General features: G+C 39.6%; 1 protein-coding gene across 1 annotated transcript in view; it reads left to right on the forward strand.

Annotated features, from left to right (window-relative positions):
• The first annotated feature begins 18,793 nt into the window (after positions 1 to 18,793).
• LOC146678231 (collagen and calcium-binding EGF domain-containing protein 1-like) overlaps positions 18,794 to 20,486 on the forward strand; it is a 38,492-nt gene continuing 36,799 nt past the window's right edge. The window contains exon 1 of the mRNA XM_085421358.1: positions 18,794 to 18,921. Within this exon, the coding sequence (XP_085277484.1) occupies positions 18,809 to 18,921 (113 nt within the window). The 5' untranslated portion in view covers positions 18,794 to 18,808. The remainder of the gene's footprint in view (positions 18,922 to 20,486) is intronic.

The raw sequence follows: 20,486 nt of genomic DNA on the forward strand, positions 1-20,486 counted from the left end.
CGGGAAATGTTTCGGGCTCAACATGTGATATGCAGAAGGTCAACTGAGTGTTTTACATTGGCTAGAAAACAGAGAAGGAAAACCCACAATTACTTTTTACTGTATTTTACTATGCAGTTACAGTACACATGTTGTAAGTGCTTTCTTTTATATTTTATTACCTTCACTGCATATTATTTTGAATTAAAATCATATCTCATGATGTTTCAGTCAGTCAAATCAAAGAGAATGAGACAAATGTTCCTGTGTTTGGCACTAATGTAAATCACAGAGAGACTAATAAGGAAAGCTTAAAAAGTAAAACAAAATCAAACAGGAGCTTAGTCTGACCATCTTTGTATCTGTGGTCATGACTATGACTAGACTAATTGTTGTTCCCTATTAACATTTTATCTGCCTTTACTCTGCAATGTGTTGTAAGGTGAACATCTGATGACCATGCAGATTCAGTCACAGTCTTGCAAAACACATAAACACAGTCAAAAAAGTTGCACGCACATACGAGTGCCTGTATTTCACAAAAGGTGCTAAACTCTCAGAAACAAACCTCTCTCTGATGTTTATCTAATTAACTTGACAGAACAGCAATCTACACATGAGAACAATATCTTAGTTTAACAGAGCTGGAAAATTACCACTGTTTCTTTTTTTTTTTCTGCCTCTGCTGTCTGACACAAAGAGCCTTCTTGTTTAGATGCACGCTGCAAGCAAAACGAGAGCCTGATGATTAGAGAGGAAGCTATGCACAGTGCCTGGTTCCCAGGCCAAAAAGCTAATTTCAGAAGAATTAAATTAACTTTATAGGCTATTTTGTCGTGTCTTAATTAAAAAAAAAAAAAGGTCTCACTGAACATTCTCTTCTCCTGGTTTTTGTACCACATAATGTATATGAAAATATGCTCACAAGCAGACAAAAACACCACAGTCAGGATCATTAGAATATAAATTATTTGTTATTGTAATCTGCAGTAAACCTTTCACATCAAAGCTGTCAAGTCAGAGAAAGAAAAAAAAGGAAAAAAAGAGGAGCTACAGTGGAAGTGTTTTGCAAAGCAACTTGCAAATGCGCAGCAGCTGTACACAGGGTAAAGCAACAAATAGGATTCAAATAGATTTGCCCCTTGGAGGCGTAGATGGATAATAGCCTTGGCATCCGGTGATGTGCATTGGCACTGTGATCACCTTATCTGCTTGGCTTGCCTGCTTGAGTTTATGCCCTCTCTCATCTAATACCATGCTAAACATATAGAATACATAGAAAATCATTCTATGCATCATCTTGCATTATATTTTTTTCCTTCAGCTGTTACGTTTACGGGTTGCCAAAGCAGATCATCTGCTTCCATCTCACTGTATCCATTGTGTCCTCCAACCCTTCTACATGTCCTTCTTCACTACATTCATGAATCTTCTCTGTCATCTTCCTCCTTTGTTCCTGCCTGGCAGTTCTTCAGTGTCCTTTGGCCAATGTGTCTGCTATCTCTCACCAAATATAAGTCACTGCATATTAATCATTCAAGCAAATAAGCAAAGTATATTTTTTAATTTGTATAGCACCTTTCAAGATAAACATCATAAAGTGCACTACAACAAAATGTTAGAACATGAAAACAAAGTTAACCAAAAACAAGTTTAAAAAGATGATGTAACCTTCATGTGGTGTACTCTGCACTAATTAACTGATGAGTAATGAGTCCTGTGAGTTCAACGGCCATAACCAGAAATATAGCTGCAAGGATGTTTTCCTTCTTAGCTTTGTTCAACAGAAAAGCTTCACAGACATGTGAAAAAGGTTTGTCCATCTGTTCTCAGCATTGTGGGCTGTTGTTCTGTGCAAAATAAAAGACACGTGGGCACAGTAAAAGTACAAACAAAATCAGTTAGGGAATTTATGAACTATAAGCTGACGATGTGAAAGCTTTCAGGGGAATGTTTGTGTTTTCTTTTCATTCTTTTCATCCAGAGTTAGACTTTAGAGTTAGAAAGACAGTTGCACTTAGGTACAGATGTTTGCTGTCGATGTTTCGCAACTGATCTCTTCAGCGCACTTTTTCTACAGAAGACCAACTCTTGTTCATTATTGTATTGTTAACAAAACAAAATGGCTTTAATTAATCTGCAAATCATCAGTTTTTAACGACAATGTCCTTGTTTCTGCATTTTATCCTGATGACGATGTTCACAAAATCCAAATTTTACAGGGAACAGTAAAGACAGCCAAATAATAAAACCAAACATTTAGATGGAGCAATTTGAGGGCCGCACCACAAAAGACTTGCCTGCTGTCCCCATCTGCTCCTGCTTACTGGTACCTTTAAAGTTTTAACATCACCAACTCAGACCCGTTTCCAAACTGCCTGCTTTGTAGAATAATGCCTGGCTTGTTAAAAAAAAGAGGAGTCCAGTTTGTTCGGTATTTATTTACATTGCATCTCATATATCTGTATTGGGTCTACAAGGTTTGACCTGTAAGTCTGCAGGGATGTGTGCATATTCATCCTCATAAATGGAATAATGGGAGGGGGGCTTTTATGTGGGTCAGTGACCACAGGAACACTGCATCTCTCTCTCCCCCTCTTTTCTTCATGCAATGCGAGCAAAAGGAAACTGTAAAACAACAGGTAGCTTTAACCAACCAATCTGATTGGTCAAAAACATGTTCCATTCATAACATGAATGCCTCATAAACAAAGCTAATATTGCAATATAAACTAGAAAGTGCCTATAATGTCAAGTATTCTACTAATTTGGAAGCTTAAACAGGTTTTAATTTGGACTCTTGATACTTAGTTGGATTCATCACCCTGCTGTAATTAGAGAGGTGACCGGTGCATTGATGTATAAAAACAATAACAATAGTAAACGAAAACTCTTTATTTGCCCTTTAAACATTTTTTGCCATTTCATGAGTTTTCATGACCAACATCATTCTTTCTCAGAAGCAAACACTGTAACCGTGTGGGCTTGTTATGTTGTTATAATGCTCTAAATTCTTGCAGAAAGTGAGGCACACGACAGTGTTTATCGATCGCAAATGGAACAATTGCTTCAAATAGTTGTTTCGAAACACTTCTGGTAATGTAAATCTGAAAATTAAACAACTGCTTCAAGAAAAATCAAAAAGAAGAAAAAAACAGATCCAGAAACCAGGAAAGGCTGAAAAGTACAGAATGAGATCAGGCAGCAAGACAGAGCAACAAGCACAGTGATTAAAACACGATAAATAATAGATGACATAACAATACGTCTGAGGCCAGTTATATGTAATAAGAGACTAATTATGGAAGATTAAAAGTGTGCTGTAAGATGCCTGATTACTGACCACTGCTAAACAATAAAATGATGGCTGATGCAGCTGCTTCTCTTTCAGGTGCCTGCACATGACAGCTAATGGCGTCACTGTTGAGGCTTACTAAACAGCTTTAGTGTCTGCTGTAAAAACAACTGGAGTGTTTCCAACTGGTTTTGGTGGTTTGGTTGTTAATCCCAATTGATGTGTGTTTTATTTCAAAGTAAAAGTAAAATATTCAAACACACGAGCCAAACTCAGAATCTAACATTTTGTTATTATTAACAAATGTTTTTAGCAAACTAGTCTTTTACCAAATTGGATCTCATTTCTTTTAATAAATGTATATAATGTTCTTCTCTCCCCTTTTGTACAGTCGAGGAGCGTGTCAGGATACATTTCAGTGCGTGTTGTACTTGTATAATGTGACAAATAAAGAATCTTGAATCTTGAATCAGGGTTCATGCTGCAAGATCCAGGAGATGGTCAGTTTGGAACTAAGTATTCTAGAGGATTATGAGGGGTGTCAAATTATGAGGGTCCCCAACTAAACACTACTTTGAAAGTGTTTGAAAATGATTGAATTCGTGTATAAAGTTCATGAAACTTCATTATAATTATAATATTTTTAAATGACTCTCTTTGAAATATGGCCGTGTAATATGGTATAAATAGTATATTGTTTTGTTTGTTTTGTTTTTTAAGTACAAATACAACGAAAACTAAAATTAAAGATGAATTTCCAAAGAACCAAAAAAGGTTAAGATGGAACGGACAGAAACAAAGACACAAGAAGATCAACATTAGATGTGGTTTAGTGGTTTTAAACTAATGGAATCTCTTTATTAGTTCAGAGTGGAGGCTTGTTTCTATTAGTGTCTCTGTATTTGTCGAGTTAAAATGGTGGATTATTTTGTACACAAATTGTTAAGAACCAAATGTCTGTTGAGCCCCGAGACTGCTCAGACTGTTACATCATGTTTGTGGTTGTTGTGTGAAGAGTGCAACCCTCTGTGATCACATTACTGATCACTTTCAGGTTGATGGTGACAGCTAATGACTGTAGCAGGCTGGGTATGAGCTATTGTGGCCTAGGGTAAACTGACTTGGAGTTTTCTATATTGTGACAACTGAAAATAAAGCATTTAATGTGGTTAATTAAAGTGCTAACAGTGCAGTCATTACAGGGCATGAAAATCAGCTGCTGCACGTCTTTGAACTGTGAGACTGCTTATTAAACCGTAATGTTCTGCTTTCTCTTTTTACACGTTTAGTAACAATACGATCAAATACGATGGTTTGAATAATATAATATATTTATTTTGCTGACCATTAAATAATGAATTGTTGTATGTTTTCCCAGTGATTAATGTGTAATGAGTAATTGATTACTGCTTGGCACTGATCACTTCCAACCATCTGTAGAGCTAACTTTTAGTTTTTACTGCTTTTTTCATTTGAACTGATTCAAATTATCAAGCTAAAGTAGACAGACGTCTACTTTAGCTTCGGTCTGTTGTCACATTTGAATTAAATATATGAAGCTGATCCAAATGCAGACAAGATAACGAGAAAGACTGGCATGGATTCAATTGAAAATGCACAGAGAATAAAATACATAAACAGAAAAAATGTGTTTGAATTATGCATTCATTCACTTTATAACACACCACATTGAGGGTATGTTGTTTCCCTTATCCTGTAACACTGTAGGTGTTACAAAAGCATCACCTAACAAAATCAAAAATTATTGTACAGAACTATAAAACGGTCCGCGTTCTCCTGTGCCTGAGCAGAATGATTTACAAGGTAAAACACCTAACACACATTAGTTGTTACTCTAAATAACAAATAAGTAATATGTTGTTAAATAGCTCTCTTGTGGAATATTTTCAGAGCCAAAGCAACTGTGGGGATGCTGTTGTTTACTTCAGACTTCAGCTCAGCATTCAATCATATCATCCCGGAGATCCTGGTCCAGAAACTGTCTCACCTGGGACTCTCCACCCCCATCTGCCTCTGGATCAAGGACTTCCTGACAAATAGACCACAGTCTGTCAGACTCGGCCCCCACCGGTCCAGCACCATCACACTCAGCACCGGGTCTCCACAAGGATGTGTTTTGAGTCCCCTCCTGTTTACGCTCTACACATCCGACTGCTCCCCTACCCATCTCTCAAACACCATCATAAAGTTCGCGGATGACACCACAGTGGTTGGACTCATCTCAAGGGGGGATGAGTCGGACTACAGAGATGAGGTCAACAGACTGACTGAGTGGTGTTCAGTTAACAACCTCCAACTGAACACCACGAAAACTAAAGAACTTATCTTGGACTTCAGGAAGGGCAGAGCAGACCCGGCCCCACTTTACATTCACGGGAGCTGTGTGGAGAGGGTACACTCCATGAGGTTTCTGGGCGTGCAGATATCTGATGACCTCTCGTGGACTGCAAATACTACAGCGGTGGTTAAAAAGGCCCAGCAGCGTCTCCACTTTCTGAGAGTGCTCAGGAGGAACAACCTGGAGGAGAGGCTGCTGGTGACATTTTACAGAGCCACCATAGAGAGCATCCTAACGTACGGCATAACAACATGGTATGCAGGGTGCTCAGCTGCAGACAGGAAAGTACTGCAGAGGGTCATCAACACAGCCCAGAAGATCACTGGCTGCTCTCTGCCCAGCCTGGAGGTCACTGCAAACTCTCGGTACCTCAGCAGAGCTGGCAATATCATCAAGGACCACTCTCACCCCAGCAACCAACTGTTTGAACTATTACCGTCAGGCCGACGGTACAGGTCACATAAAACCAGGACAAACAGATTCAGGGATAGCTTCTTTCCCAGAGCTACCACCGTAGTAAATAAGCACAAAAACAATTGAACCTATTCCATACCGTCACTGTCATTATATTATGCTGCTATTCATACTGTCATTATATTAATGCTGCTATCCTGTATATATTGTACATACTATTGTTTGAGTACTTACGATTGTTTTTTTTGTACTTTTTATATTTTACATTTATATTTATTATTGAAACTTGCACCAAGGGAGTGGCACTCCAATTTCGTTGTACTCTGTACAATGACAATAAAGGCTATTCTAAAAAACAAAATGTAGTTTTAATTTATCTGACGTAATTCCACAGATGCAGCTTCATCATGCTCTGGTAGGTGGATACGCTTCATGTATGTTGTAATCAAATCAAATCAAATCACTTTTATTGTCACATCACATGTGCAGGTACATTGGTACAGCACATGTGAGTGAAATTCTTGTGTGCGAGCTTCACAAGCAACAGAGTTGTGCAAATACAATAATGTAAACAAGCAAAATACAAGAATGGCTACATCTGAAACTAATAAATATATGTACAATATATAATAGTATATGCATTTCTGGATGTGTATACTAAATATTTTTCTACGTGTGTGTGTGTGTGTGTGTGTGTGTGTGTGTGTGTACACATATTTTACAAATTAAATAGAGTAAACAATAAATAAAATATATAAAATAAATATACAGAGTGAGACATGTGCAAAACAGTGGCATTACTGTACAGTATGGAGTGCATAATGTTAAAGTTCCAGTAGTGAAGCTGAGGTGTCTATGATGTGTTCAGCAGTCTGATGGCCTGGTGGAAGAAGCTGTCTCTCAGTCTGCTGGTACGGGACCGGATGCTGCAGAACCTCCTTCCTGATGGAAGCAGTCTGAACAGTTTATGGCTGGGGTGACTGGAGTCCTTGATGATCCTCCCCGCTTTCCTCAGGCAGCGCTTCCTGTAGATGTCTTGGAGGGAGGGAAGCTCACCTCCAATTATCCGTTCAGAGCACCGCACTACTCGCTGGAGAGCTTTGCAGTTGTAGGCGGTGCTGTTGCCATACCAGGTGGTGATGCATCCAGTGAGGATGCTCTCAATGGCACAGTGATAGAAGGTCCTGAGGATGCGGGGGCTCATGCCGAATCTTTTCAGTCTCCTGAGAAAGAAGAGGCGCTGCTGCGCCTTCTTCACTGTTTTGTTTGTGTGTACTGACCACGTAAGATCCTCAGCCAGATGTACTCCAAGGAACCGGAAGCTGCTCACTCTCTCCACAGCAGCGCCGTTGATGGTGATGGGGGTGTGTACTTCTCTGCACCTCCGGAAGTCCACTATCAACTCCTTTGTCTTTGCGACGTTGAGGGTGAGATGGTTGTCTTGACACCAGTGGGTCAGGGCGCTGACCTCCTCCCTGTAAGCCGTCTCATCACCGTTGGTGATAAGACCCACCACTGTAGTGTCGTCCGCAAACTTCACAATGATGTTGGAGCTGTTAGTGGCTGTGCAGTCGTAGGTGTAGAGTGAGTACAGGAGAGGGCTCAGTACACACCCTCATACACCCCAGTGTTCAGTGTGATGGGGGATGAGGTGATGCTGCCCAGTCTGACCACTTGGCGTCTGTCAGACAGGAAGCTAAGGATCCAGCTGCAGAGGGAGCTGCTCAGTCCTAGATCCTGCAGTTTCCTGTCCAGCTTCGAGGGAACGATGGTATTGAATGCTGAGCTGTAATCTACAAACAGCATTCTCACATACGTGTCTCTCTTCTCCAGGTGTGACAGGGCAGTGTGTAGTGTCAGGGCTATGGCATCATCAGTGGACCTGTTGTGGCGGTATGCAAACTGTAGAGGGTCCAGTGAGTCGGGTAGTGCAGAGCAAATGAAGTCCTTGACCAGCTTCTCGAAGCATTTGCTTACGATGGGGGTCAGGGCTACAGGTCGCCAGTCGTTCAGTGAGGAGATGGTGGAGGATTTGGGTACAGGGACGATGGTGGCCATTTTGAAGCAGGCTGGGACTACAGACAGAGAGAGGGAAAGGTTGAAGATGTGCGTGAACACTCCAGCCAGCTGAGCCGCGCATGACTTGAGGACGCGGCCGGGAATCCCGTCCGGACCAGTAGCTTTGCGTGCGTTCACCTTCCTGAAGCACTTCCGCACATCCTGCTCAGACACAGTGTGCGCACTGACGTCATCCGCGGTGCGCACACTGTCCGGTCTCATGGTGTTCGCTGTGTCGAATCTAGCGTAGAATACGTTTAGATCCTCACACAGAGAGGCCGTGGTCTGCGGTGTGCTGGTTTTCCCTCTAAAGTCTGTGATCGTGTTTAGTCCCTGCCACATACTCCGAGGGTTGTCAAACTGTTGTTCCACCCTGTCCCTGTACTCACGTTTGGCTGCTTTGATCGTCTTCCGGAGTTGGTAATGTGCGTGTTTGTAGTCCGATGTGTTCGCGGAGGCAAAGGCGGTGCTCAGTGCCGCGCGAACATCTCCGTTAATCCAGGGTTTTTGATTTGGGAAGGATTTGACTGTTCTGGATGGGACGACATCTTCCACGCATTTCCTGATAAATCCGCAGACTGAGTCTGTGTATTCATCAATGTCCCTAGCAGCCACGTGAAACATTTCCCAGTCCGCGTGATCAAAACAGTCCCGCAGCGCAGACTCCGATTGGTCCGTCCAACAGTGCACCGCCCTCCGGGTTGGAGCTTCCTGTTTCAGCTTCTGCCTGTAGGCGGGCAGGAGCAGGATGGAGCGGTGATCTGATTGGCCGAATGGGGCGCGGGGGAGGGCTTTGTACGCATCCCGGAAAGAGGTGTAGCAGTGGTCGAGTAGCCGATCTCCACGAGTGTTAAAATGGATGTGTTGGTGGAGTTTGGGTGAGACTTTCTTCAGGTTTCCCTTATTAAAGTCTCCGGCTGTGATAAACGCTGCCTCTGGGTGTACGGTTTCCTCGCTGCTGATCGCGCTGTACAGTTCCCTGAGTGCTCGGTCAGTGTCGGCTTGTGGGGGAATGTAAACAGCCGTAATAATCACTGCTGTAAATTCCCTCGGTAGCCAGAATGGCCGGCACTTAATCATCAGGTACTCCATACACCTTGTAAATAAGGTTAGGTGTGCACAGATGTGTGGCATGCATCTTTAATTAAATGTTGTGCAGAGATTTGTCAGTTACAATATGTATTTAAAAAATGGTAGGCCTCAAATGTGTTGCAGATGTTCTGCCCTTGTTTAAGCATCAAAGATAATTATGAATATCGGGATCATGATTATGTAAGAGTGGCACACCCATGTAATGTATCAACAGCTGTCTACAATTGTTTGCTAGTTAGTCTACCATGGAGAAATCACTATATAATAGAGGGAGTGAGTGAAAGATTGGACAATGCAAACACAGCTAAAGGCTGAGGAGGAATATACTATATATGAAGGAGAGGCATAATAAGGAACAGGTGAACTTAATCATGACAACGAAGGCAGAACAAGGGGCAAACAAAGGAAGAAAAAACACAGAAGGACATGAATAATATAAAAAAACAATCCCCAAACCCATGAAAGTCTATGAGTAGAAAAAAAAAAGTTTGGGAAATGCTGCATAGAAAAAAAGCTCTTCATATATTTTTTGGTTTTGAAACAGCTGTTGGATTTCTAAATGCAGCTGTAATGAAACTGATGATAAATAAGCTGTTAGGACGCCGCATTGTGTTTTATCCCTCACACATCCTCCTCTTTTCTTGCAAAGAGGAAACCGCTCTGTAAAAAACACAAAATAATATTACTGTATTTTTTCTTTCAATGTGTTACACAACCCTAGCCAAACAAGGAAATGCTCATTTATAACAGCAGTGGGGGAGAAATTGTACAAGTCCACTCAAATGTTGCCCTAACCTTTACGCAATCATCTCGTCTTTCAAAAATAAATAGCCGTCATCAAAAGCTGCGGTCCGGCTAAAACAATTATTCACAGTTGTGAATTCATTTACTACCATTTTGCCTCTTTGAGTTCTGCCATGATTTATAGTTTGTAGAAAGCTTTGAAATGGGGAGATTATTTTGCTCTCACAGGTGCACCCAGCAGTCAGCAGCTGAAAACACACGCTCTCACAAGCAAAATGTGGCTTTGACACAACTCAGACCACAACACGTCACCCCGTCCAGCACAGCGGCTGTGTACTCACACTGTGCCAACTGTGACGGATATGACTTGGCTTGCCAGATGATGGTATGATGAAGCAATCTACAGAACAACAAAAAAGGGATAAATAGCGATGCTTTATTAGATGTAATGAAATACACTAAACCGGTTCACTTAAAGTAAAATATATGAACGTGCCACCATCTGCTTTTTGGGTTCTGAAATAAGCTTGTCCAACTGCATATAGCCAGCAGGTGTAAAAGCAGATTGCAATAAATAAAATTTATTCCATTATTATAATTTTATTACTATTATTGACGAATGGAGGCTTATTAAAAGTTAGGTAATGGTTTCTATTGAAAGACAAACAACTATCTTCTTCTGTGTCTAATAAAAATATTATTAAAAGAAGTTGCAGGTGACCAAGACTGTGTCTAGACCACAATTCAGCCAGTTTTGGGACAAATCAAACAGATACTTGCATACTTTGCAAACATATGAGAGTGGTGTTGTCCAACTCCTGACAGCAAGATAAAAATTTGAATTACTGCAGTGAACCACATGAAGTAATCGCTCAAATACTCCCTAATGATAACATTGTTATTAGTTCTTATTGTGAAATTGGAACAGAATGCACCCTCTGGTTTCTTAAAAAAAAAAGAAGTTCTGCCCCATGTGTGACCTCCATCAATCATGCCACTGGTACTCAGATTGTTAAGTGGCTTAAAAAAAAAGCTGTGTAAACTGATGTAGGGGGTTAACCCTACATTAAATCCCGATCAGGCAGGCAGGGGGGGAGTCCCGCTATAGTAGCACCCTTGCTCGGCCATGCAGACAAAGCTAACACTTTGTGTGTGTTCACTGATTGGTTTAATGGGCTAGAAAGAGCAGCTACGTCTGGAATGCCTCCCAACATGGCCATGACCTCCTTGGATGAGAGGGGTTACAAGTTGTGGGAGAGGACGGACCTTTCTTCACACACTGAGCAGAGCAACAACACAGCAGGGTCAGAGCCTGGAAAAGCGGGCCTTTTAGATTCTGCCCTCAACAATTTTCTGAACATGGAGACTCACAAGGTTTATGATGCTTACAAAGACCCCTGACTGAACTGCAATGCAAATATTGAGGGGGACTGATGGGGGACACCAGCATTTAGTTCTCTGTATCAGAATCCTTATAAAATGATAGAATTTCCAAAAGTCTTTGAGCTACTGTAACATGCCTGTTGAATTTCAAGTATGCATTACCACAGCAAGAATCTGTACCTGGCAGGGATCTATCCCTTTAGATAAACTAGACCACATGGAGACAGACACAAGATACATAACAGTGAAATAGTGTGCGTAGTTGGAACTCTAGTCTTCCGACTGACTTTTAATTTATATGCTGCCAGCATGAAGCGGGGTGCAGAATGAGAAAAATGTGTAATTCTGCGTTGTTAAACTGCAAATTAAACACCTCTGGAAAGATAATGCGAAACTCTTGTCGTGAATCAGACGGCACCATACCAGGTGCAGCTGTGTGGCCCTGAGACAAATTCCTGCATGCAGTAAGTCACACAGAGAGATGGTGGTAGAACACACACAATGTAAAAGACATTATTCATCCTTCCATTCACACTCATGGGGAACATTTTATTTCTTAATTAACTGTGATGGTGATGTTGTGACCAAAGTAAGACAGGGCGACAGGGGAGTCAGCGTCCGTATTTAGGTTTCAGTTTCAGTGTACTAACACACTGGATCAAAACTGAGGTCTGCTCACTGTCCACTCAGCAGCAGACCACTTCAGTTAATTGCTATACTTCAATTAAAATGCTCCCCAGAAACATAGAGCTAATCAGATCAGAGAGTAACAATGACAGGCGATTAGAGGTGCGCACTAAATCTTAGCTGCATGTGAGGTCTTGCTGCAGCACAACGCTAGCATGTGGTCTCTATGTGTGGGGTGAAATACTGCAAGGATTTTAAAATCCCAGACAATGCCTGAATTGACCCTCATGGTATTGTTTATAGGCAGCTGCACAATTTATGTACTGTATCACAGTCACAAAAAAGTTGTCTTGAGTATTAGGTCTATTAAAAACACATTTGCAGCAAAAGAGGCACGCTTTTGATATACTTTTGTAAAGTGTACAGTGAACGATGTGTGAAAAACAGGGACTACAGGAACACAGATGAGACAAAGTCCTTCTAGAAGCAAGTCATACAGTACCACTTGGCAGCAATTTTGACTTGCCTCTGGGCAGTATTTGGACATTTAAAAAAAAAAAGGCTCCCACCAAAATTAATCAGGACAGAGTCTAAACAGTAATTTTAATGGTGACTGTGATATAAATACTGCTGTACAGAACTACCAGTAAAAACCGGTTGGTGTTTAATTTTACCTTGGCTTTGAGCAGTGTCAGGACACTCACCAGCAAAACACTTATATAAATTTCTATTCAGGATTTTTTTGCGTGCAGTGTCTTTCTTGTTTAACATCTCTAGATGAAACACAAGAAGAAAGCTGATGTTATCCAGAAAGAGTGATTTTATATCAACTCTGTCTGAGCAGCAGCCAGACACAACAAAAGGAGAAGAATCAAGGACGTCAAAGAGCGTGGTTCTGCTCAGCAGTGGTGGAAAATAAGAAAGTACTTAAGTAGTTTTTCTTATACAAGGGTCATGTAGACAAAAGGCCTGGGGAACAGGATTTGATAATTCGTTGTGCTTGATAAACTGCAGGCAAATGGAAACCGAGACACTAGAGTAGTTTAACTGTTGTGGCAAATTTGCCTAAATGATTCATACATGTAGCTCCATTTTATTCAATACAGCAAACCTGCAGCAAAATATCATATTTTCCAAAGGGGGCCTGGATCTCAAGTTGAAAATCAGATGTTGAACAGCAATTGGAAGGTGGGAGGATAAAACCTTATAAAATAAACTAGAAAAATAATTATACACTGGCTGCATTACATCTCTGGAGCTTTTTATAGGGGCTGCTTTTTCCAGTTTGAATTTCATGAAACAATAAGAAGCAATGCTGCTGTGTTTATATAAGTCCCTACCTTGTCCCAGCACTCAGAGGTTCCCAGGTCCATGTTAGTGAGAGACGACTGAATTAAGGCAGGTACTGCAAGACACTGACCTCAACACTTGACAAAATGTAAAAACGAGATGCAATAAAAAGACCGGAGCTGCTGGGAAAAGGTTTCTGCAAAGCCTGCTGCTGTCTGCTGCAATAAAAACAACAAATTGTCAGAAATAATAAAAAAAAGGAGCAAAAAGCTTGCTAAGGCATTTGTAGAAAGTTCAGTCAAGTGTCAGTGTATTAAATTTTAGCACTGCTAAATCCAGCAACAAAACATTTGAATTGTGCAACATCAGTCAGATTACAAAATAACTTTTTCCACATTGTCCTTCCTGGCACTAATGGATTACTTCTGTGTTGTTTGGCTTGGAGATTCAGGTGTTTACCAGTGATAAGAAGGGCATGCAATGTGCATATTTTGTAAACTCCCTCACTTTCTAAACACAATACAATAGAAACAGAATTGCATAAGAGTCCCAACCAGAAACATGATTCACGACTCTTCTTGTCAGTATTTTATGACAACCTATGTTTTAACTGGAAGAGTGCAATTATTACTAAATCAGTTTCACAGAGTTCTGTGTGCTAAAAACAGAGAAGCTTTACAATGATTTGTCTTTGGAACACACTCATAAAAATAAGTTATGTCTGTGCAGCTCTGTGGTATGAGCTCATCACTTTTCTGCTGCGTTTACCTGGCAATGGAGACGTTTTTTGAAAATATTACTTGTTCAGTATAAAGAAGTTTGAGTGCCTGCAAAAATAAATAAGCAACTAAATACTATAATGAAGTACAATTAGTCAAAGTAATTTTTAACCGTTCTAACACATTATGCCTCTGATAATTACTTCATTTAAGATCTAATTGACCAAAATAAAAAAAGTATTCCTGTGTACTTACCTCGTGAAACACAATATAAGTATGTATATATATCTGACAATGAAAAATCCAACTAGTTAAAAAAGTAAAACAGTAAGGTTGTTGTCTACATTTTCAAAGAAATAATGAAAACAGAAAGTCATCATACTTTAATAATAAATACCTATATGTTTATAAAGAATGACTGAATATGATTGAATCCTATTTTTCATTTGTTTGAGTTTAAAGCTCGAATTGGTTAGCACTAGTAGCAGGAAAAGGTTTAGGTTTGTACCTGCTGTTTTTCTGTGTTAGCGCTGACAACATGTCCTGGATGTACTCCACCTTTGCCAACATCAACCGAGACATTTTAAACCCAGATACAAATAATAAATGATTACAGCCACAAAATAGGTCTCTCTTTTTAAATCATGCACAGTGTAACAACAGCCACACAATTGAAATAAATCAGTCAGACATACAGGTTTAAGGATTCACAGTATACTGCACCATTACCACATTAGAGTTCTTTCCTGTTGCAGTCACATATTATTAGACAAATTGTTTTCAAATTAGCTTATTTTTTCTTTTATAGCCCTTTCACGCATAGTGGTCACTACAGTGGATAGCTATTCAAAGGTTGTGTTCTTGTATTTGTGTCAGTGATGATGGTATACTGGCACATAAACCTTTTACACAGTGTATATTATTTATTCATTTGTCAAATTCATAAGTCAAAACGTATGTTGTCCACCTAAGTGGGCATGTAACAAACTCTTTGAAAAAAATATTTTTTATGCCTAAAGATGAAAAGAAAATCCTGATTGAGGTTGTCATAATTCATGCATGAAAGGTTTAAGTATTTTGGGGTTAGGTAAAACCCACTTTTTGAACAGTGCACCTGCGCCTATGAATCCTTTGACTGTTTGCTCCCTGACATGTTCTAATGGCTCATTCTCGTGTTTCTGTGTTCAGATGTTTAGCCTCAACTTGCATGGATTTGTCTGAAAGACAAGACAAGGCTTTAAGAGAGATTAATGTCCTCTATGTATCCAACACAGATAATATCATTCAGGGATGTACTCCTGGAGCTCCTTATGTCTCATTGTGGACATGCTCAACATTCTTAGACATGTCACAAAAGAACAACATTAGTGGGTAACGATCAGCTGTTTCAGATGCTTTGCTGGTATCAGCCAAAACCAATGAAAAACATCTTTGAAGTGACTTTAGTGCATTTGGCTCATGCAGGACTTGGTAAAAACAAAGAGATGTTTAACAGCAAAAACTGTTAACTTAAACAAAAGTCTTTGATATATGAGCACCACATTTTTAGCATTAAATCATTTGAGGTCAGTCTTAAATCCTACTGAGAGTTAGCACTGCCTGTTCACCTATATTATAGATAAGTGCTTCAGTATAGCTAAAGAGCTGCTTTAACCGATTAGAAGCAATTATTCATTGACAACATTCAAGTAATGCTCAGGTGATAAAAGTAAGCACTAACTTCTCAGGTGCAATTTAAAATGAGCAACACAGCAGAATAGCCGACTGTTTTTTTACTAAGAGCCTTAAATTCCCTCTGAATGTGTCTTTCATTTCATGTGTTTCACAACTGGCTGGTCTTATCCATGAGTGACAAGAAGTTGGTAACGAAGCAGAATGCAGCCTCAGACCTCGATGAAAAACACATTTGTTCCTGCCTGCTTATGTGCATATACAAAAACACTAAATAAAAACCACAACCAAAGAAAATGGAGAAAGGAGACTCTCCTTCATGGGAAAAGAGGAACCGTGGCCTGTGTGGTCGTAATAATGAAGCAGAGGCCGTAGTTTCAACAGCTGCCTTTTTGCTGTGGTTCTGTAATAATGTTACTTTATGTATTTTATGAATTTATTTGATTCTAGAGGGAATGGAGCCAAAGGAGATTGTGCAGTTTAATTTGATGTGAGAGACCATGTTACTATGTGTATACATGTATACAGTGCTAGTAAGTGAGTGCATGTGTATTTCTAGTGTGATTCATTTGCGGTGAATAAAACCAGCTGTTTCTATTGAATGGTGGCCAGTAATCCCGCGTACCCAGGGGAGTGACGGTGTAACAGACCACTGAGTACAGACTTAGCTAACATCGCCTGACCATCCTCTGGCCAGTGTGTTGTGCTTCCCTCTAAGGTGACTGTTGGGCAGATCGTCGCTCACAACTATGAATAACACTATTTCTTCCAGTGAATCATCAAAAGCTGCCCACAGAAACACAGGCATGCAGTTGGTAACTAAGCAGCTCTCCCTAAAATATTTGTATCCCATTCACGGGCAGCAAAATCCCCTAAAGTGTTCTTAATCTTTAGTGTAGGAGCTTATGTTGGGTAAGTGAAATTAAGATGAACTACCCTCCTATATGTCATTATTAGTACACTGATGTATGTATGTGTAATATGCTGCAAAAGTGTATCACAGGATTGGTAATAGTTTTCCCCCACGTTAGATTCATGTTGTAAGAACAAGATTTTGATCTACACTCCACAATCTGGCTCTGATTTCATTCAATTACTCTTTCAGGTTGAGTTCTAATTAGTATTAATGTTGTTTTGTATTAGCCATATATCAAGCAGACAAATAAAGGTACGGAATCTTCTCATCTTGAATTAAATACTGATATAAAAGACCTGCAAAGGAAAGGAGGAATATTTTTTCATTCCTAATAAAAAGAAATTAAATGTACAGTTAACAAGACTTCCTTTAATGTCATGATGCATAGTGAAATTTATCATAATGTAAAAAATAACAAACATTTTGCTGGATAGTATGGTGACTTAATCAGATAGTGACACACAATCCACTGCTAAAAGCCCATGGCAAATGTTACGTTGGGCAATCAGGCTGTGATTGCAAGTATGATTAAAAATAATGGGTGGATAATTAGTATGCATAGAAACTGACCTCTGCACAGGGGCTATTTACAAAAAAAAAGAGAAAAAAAAATCATATAGGGTGCATTATAAATTGTACCCACTCCACCTTCAGGATATTTTCCAAGCCAAGCAAATGGACAAATGTGCTTTAATTGCACTGACCATGTTCAGTTCTAGAATTGTCCACAGTGACAGATTGTCAGCAGTCAACAGTAACTTCAGTTTGATGCTCTATACAATTTGCAAGAAATTGAATGCCTATTTACAGCATATAAAATGTTTTCAGTGTTCTGCATTAGCTCACAGGACAACAACAGAAGAGATAATTTGTCTTTGACTGGCTGTAAGTTGGAAACCATGCATTGAGCATCTCATGAAATTAGCAAGTTTTAGATCTGGATCGATCTTGGAGATTGTGGTTTCATTTCTGGGACCTAAACCAAGTCCAGCCTCTGCTGACACCAGGAATTTGTTTGTTTGTTTCTTTTTTATTAGAAATCACTCCACCCTTTGCTAGATATTGCAAACATCAAAGAAATAAATACTTCCCTGGCTCTGAGACTTCACAAACTCACTCAACAAACTTCCTGGTCTAGTATGCAGATGACATTCAAACGTTTGCATACTATGAAAGAAGAGTGTCTGATCAATTACACTCAACCCGTTACTGGGTCTTATAGAATGGCAGCAAGACAATAAAATAGACTGAAGTAAAGTCAAGTCAAGTCATTTTGGTGCCAAAGAGGTTAGAAGGTTAGAGCTCATGAGCTCTATGAATTAAGTATTCAAATCTAAATTTAAATAATGTTTACCAAATATAAATTCAGGCCACTGACCAGAGCAAATACATGCTTTATTTATAAAACTATTATTACTATTAATGCATGTTTCATGGATCTCTCCAAAAAATCTATCAGGGGGCTTCTAGGAAACAACATTCTACTCCACCAGTCAAAGTGCATTTCTGATTTTCTGAGTAAGGCAGGACAGACTCAGTAAAGCTGTTTCCAAAATGAAATCCAAACATGATGAAACTGTTTGGAGATAAACTCACAATGTCCACATTTCAAATGTCTAACTGGAAGCTTTGCTTTATTGCGAACATATTTTTGCATTTTCTTGATATTTTTGTATGCTCTGAGCAGTTCATCAGGCCAGCCTAGTAGTTTTTTTTTCCTACACCAGTTATAGTTTCAATCTTATTAAAGCATTTTTAAAAAGTCTTTACAACGCCACGGGTGCTTGACTTTCTTCCAAGGAATGTATTTATCAAATACAGCGGTAAAGCCTGGGGGTCATTTAGGTTCATGTATGCTGTTTAGCCAATTTATTGTTTTATCATTATTATGTTTAACGTCATCACCACCAATGGGGAGTAAGGTTGTATACTTAGTTGCGTTAAGTCGCTTCTTTGGAGGCTGGAATGTAAATCCAGGGGGGATTAGTGAGAACACAGTGAGCTGTAAACCCTTCAGTAGCTCTCCAAGAGGTCTTTGCCTTAGTGCGTAAAGTTGGGAAGGGGGCTTCGGACGCACTGCGCAGCACTTATTATCCTACAGGCTCCATGTGCGTCTCCTCTGCGGGATACTTGACAGGGATTTGTGATATTTTGATGGCACTACCCGCGCGGGTCACTGACAGATGAAAACAGTGGCGTTTGGCGGATGTTAAGGCGTTTTCACTCGAGAAGATCATTTGTCCCGGAGCGCAAAAAGGGACATGGGTCAGCTTTATGGTGCGACTCTTTTACCATTTTGCGTTTTCTGTGTCGTTTTCCTCTGGGAATCTGGTGCCAGCTCCATCAGGACGACGCTTGCAATGGACACCTCAGGGTAAGTCTCAGAGATATTAGTTGTGGGTCACATATAAGCAATATTGTTTATTGTTAATGAACGGCAGTGTGATGATGAAACTATGTCTGCTGCGCTCATAATTACGAGAAGTTGTATTATGTGCGTTTCTATCTTGAAGTATAAAAAGTTTCAAAAGTAGCACAAATTTCTGCACGAAAATGTTTGACTTATCGTTTATTTATGCTTTACGGTGGTTTTATGAATTAATGTGAGATTGAAGCTCTGCAAGTTTCTTGGCAGCTACCACTCCACTCATTACATTTGTTTGGCATTCAATTAAACCTCAAAACAGTTATTTCATTGTCAGATTAGCATACGGTGCCAGAAATCATAACAGAGTTTAGTCTACGTTTTATGGGTTTCTGCTCTTTGCGACATGCTCTGTGAGCAGCCTGTCACGGAGACCCCTGGATGAACCGCTGCAGCGCGTCTAATCTAATGTGATGCTCAAGGAAATGCAAAAAGCAAAGGGAAAGTCCAAATGGTTGAAATCGGTTGCGGTGAGGAGAGCCAAATGTTGCTTGTGCTCAGACATAATATGACAGATGCTGTTAAGATGCCCGGAGAGAGTAGGTCAGGAGGTGAGGAGTCAATGGGAATGGAGCACATGCTCCTAATATTCTGTAGAAGACAAGAGGAAACCACTAAACCGCAAAGCAACAGGTTAAACACGGGGTAATTAACCAGAGTTTCGTTTGTCCAAGCACATGAAAACATGGGCATTGCATCTTCAGATTTATGTTTCCAGGGTATGTGTGTTCATCGGATTCTATTACGGAGAAATGAAAATTACCGCTGTGATTGATGCCCTTCTTGCTCGAGCACATTACTACCTCTGGTAGTGTTAGTAGTGGCTGTGCACACAGGAAATATGACTGTATTGATATATTAGTCTGTTTCTTTGGCTGTTAAGTTTTTATGAAAATGTCAGAGTAGTTATTTGGGATTATGTTTCTAAATTAACAATATTCTCTGGGATTCTTCTGTTATGTCTTATGATATTGAAAACTGACAGAAAAATGTTACCAGACAGTCAAAGTGTTGTAAGCAATATCACAAATATCAAATAAATAGTTGCCTGTAATAGTCTAGCAATATCCAAACTGTATGATTTATCCATTGTAAATCTGGCCACTCTAAACCTTTCTTGGTCAACACCAAGTTCACCAAAACCTTTTCAGTAAAATTTGTATTCATTTAGTTTAGAGTTTACGTTAACAATATAATTGTATTATCAAGTAAGTGCAAGTCAAAAGACATTAAGTATCTTGTTTATTTGATTAAAACACTGCAAAATTTATACTTTAATTTACAAAAATATAAAACAAATAAAAGCATAAACTTATCCAGGTGGAGAAACTGCAACTGTAAAGAACAGAAGATTTTTCATATATACTTTTAAAAGTGAATCAGGGTAAACCCTCAAATATCAATTCAAAAACTGAAATCTAAATTTTTAAAAATCAGTTGGGCTCCAATAATGCCATGCATTTGCATACATGCAGACTAAATTCACACCGGTCTTTTATGTAACTGTACTTTCA

This window comes from Rhamphochromis longiceps, linkage group LG1 (genome assembly GCF_057381845.1).
Source record: "Rhamphochromis longiceps isolate RC_006_pf linkage group LG1, R_longiceps_female_GT1.1, whole genome shotgun sequence".
Classification (NCBI taxonomy): Eukaryota; Metazoa; Chordata; class Actinopteri; order Cichliformes; family Cichlidae; genus Rhamphochromis; species Rhamphochromis longiceps.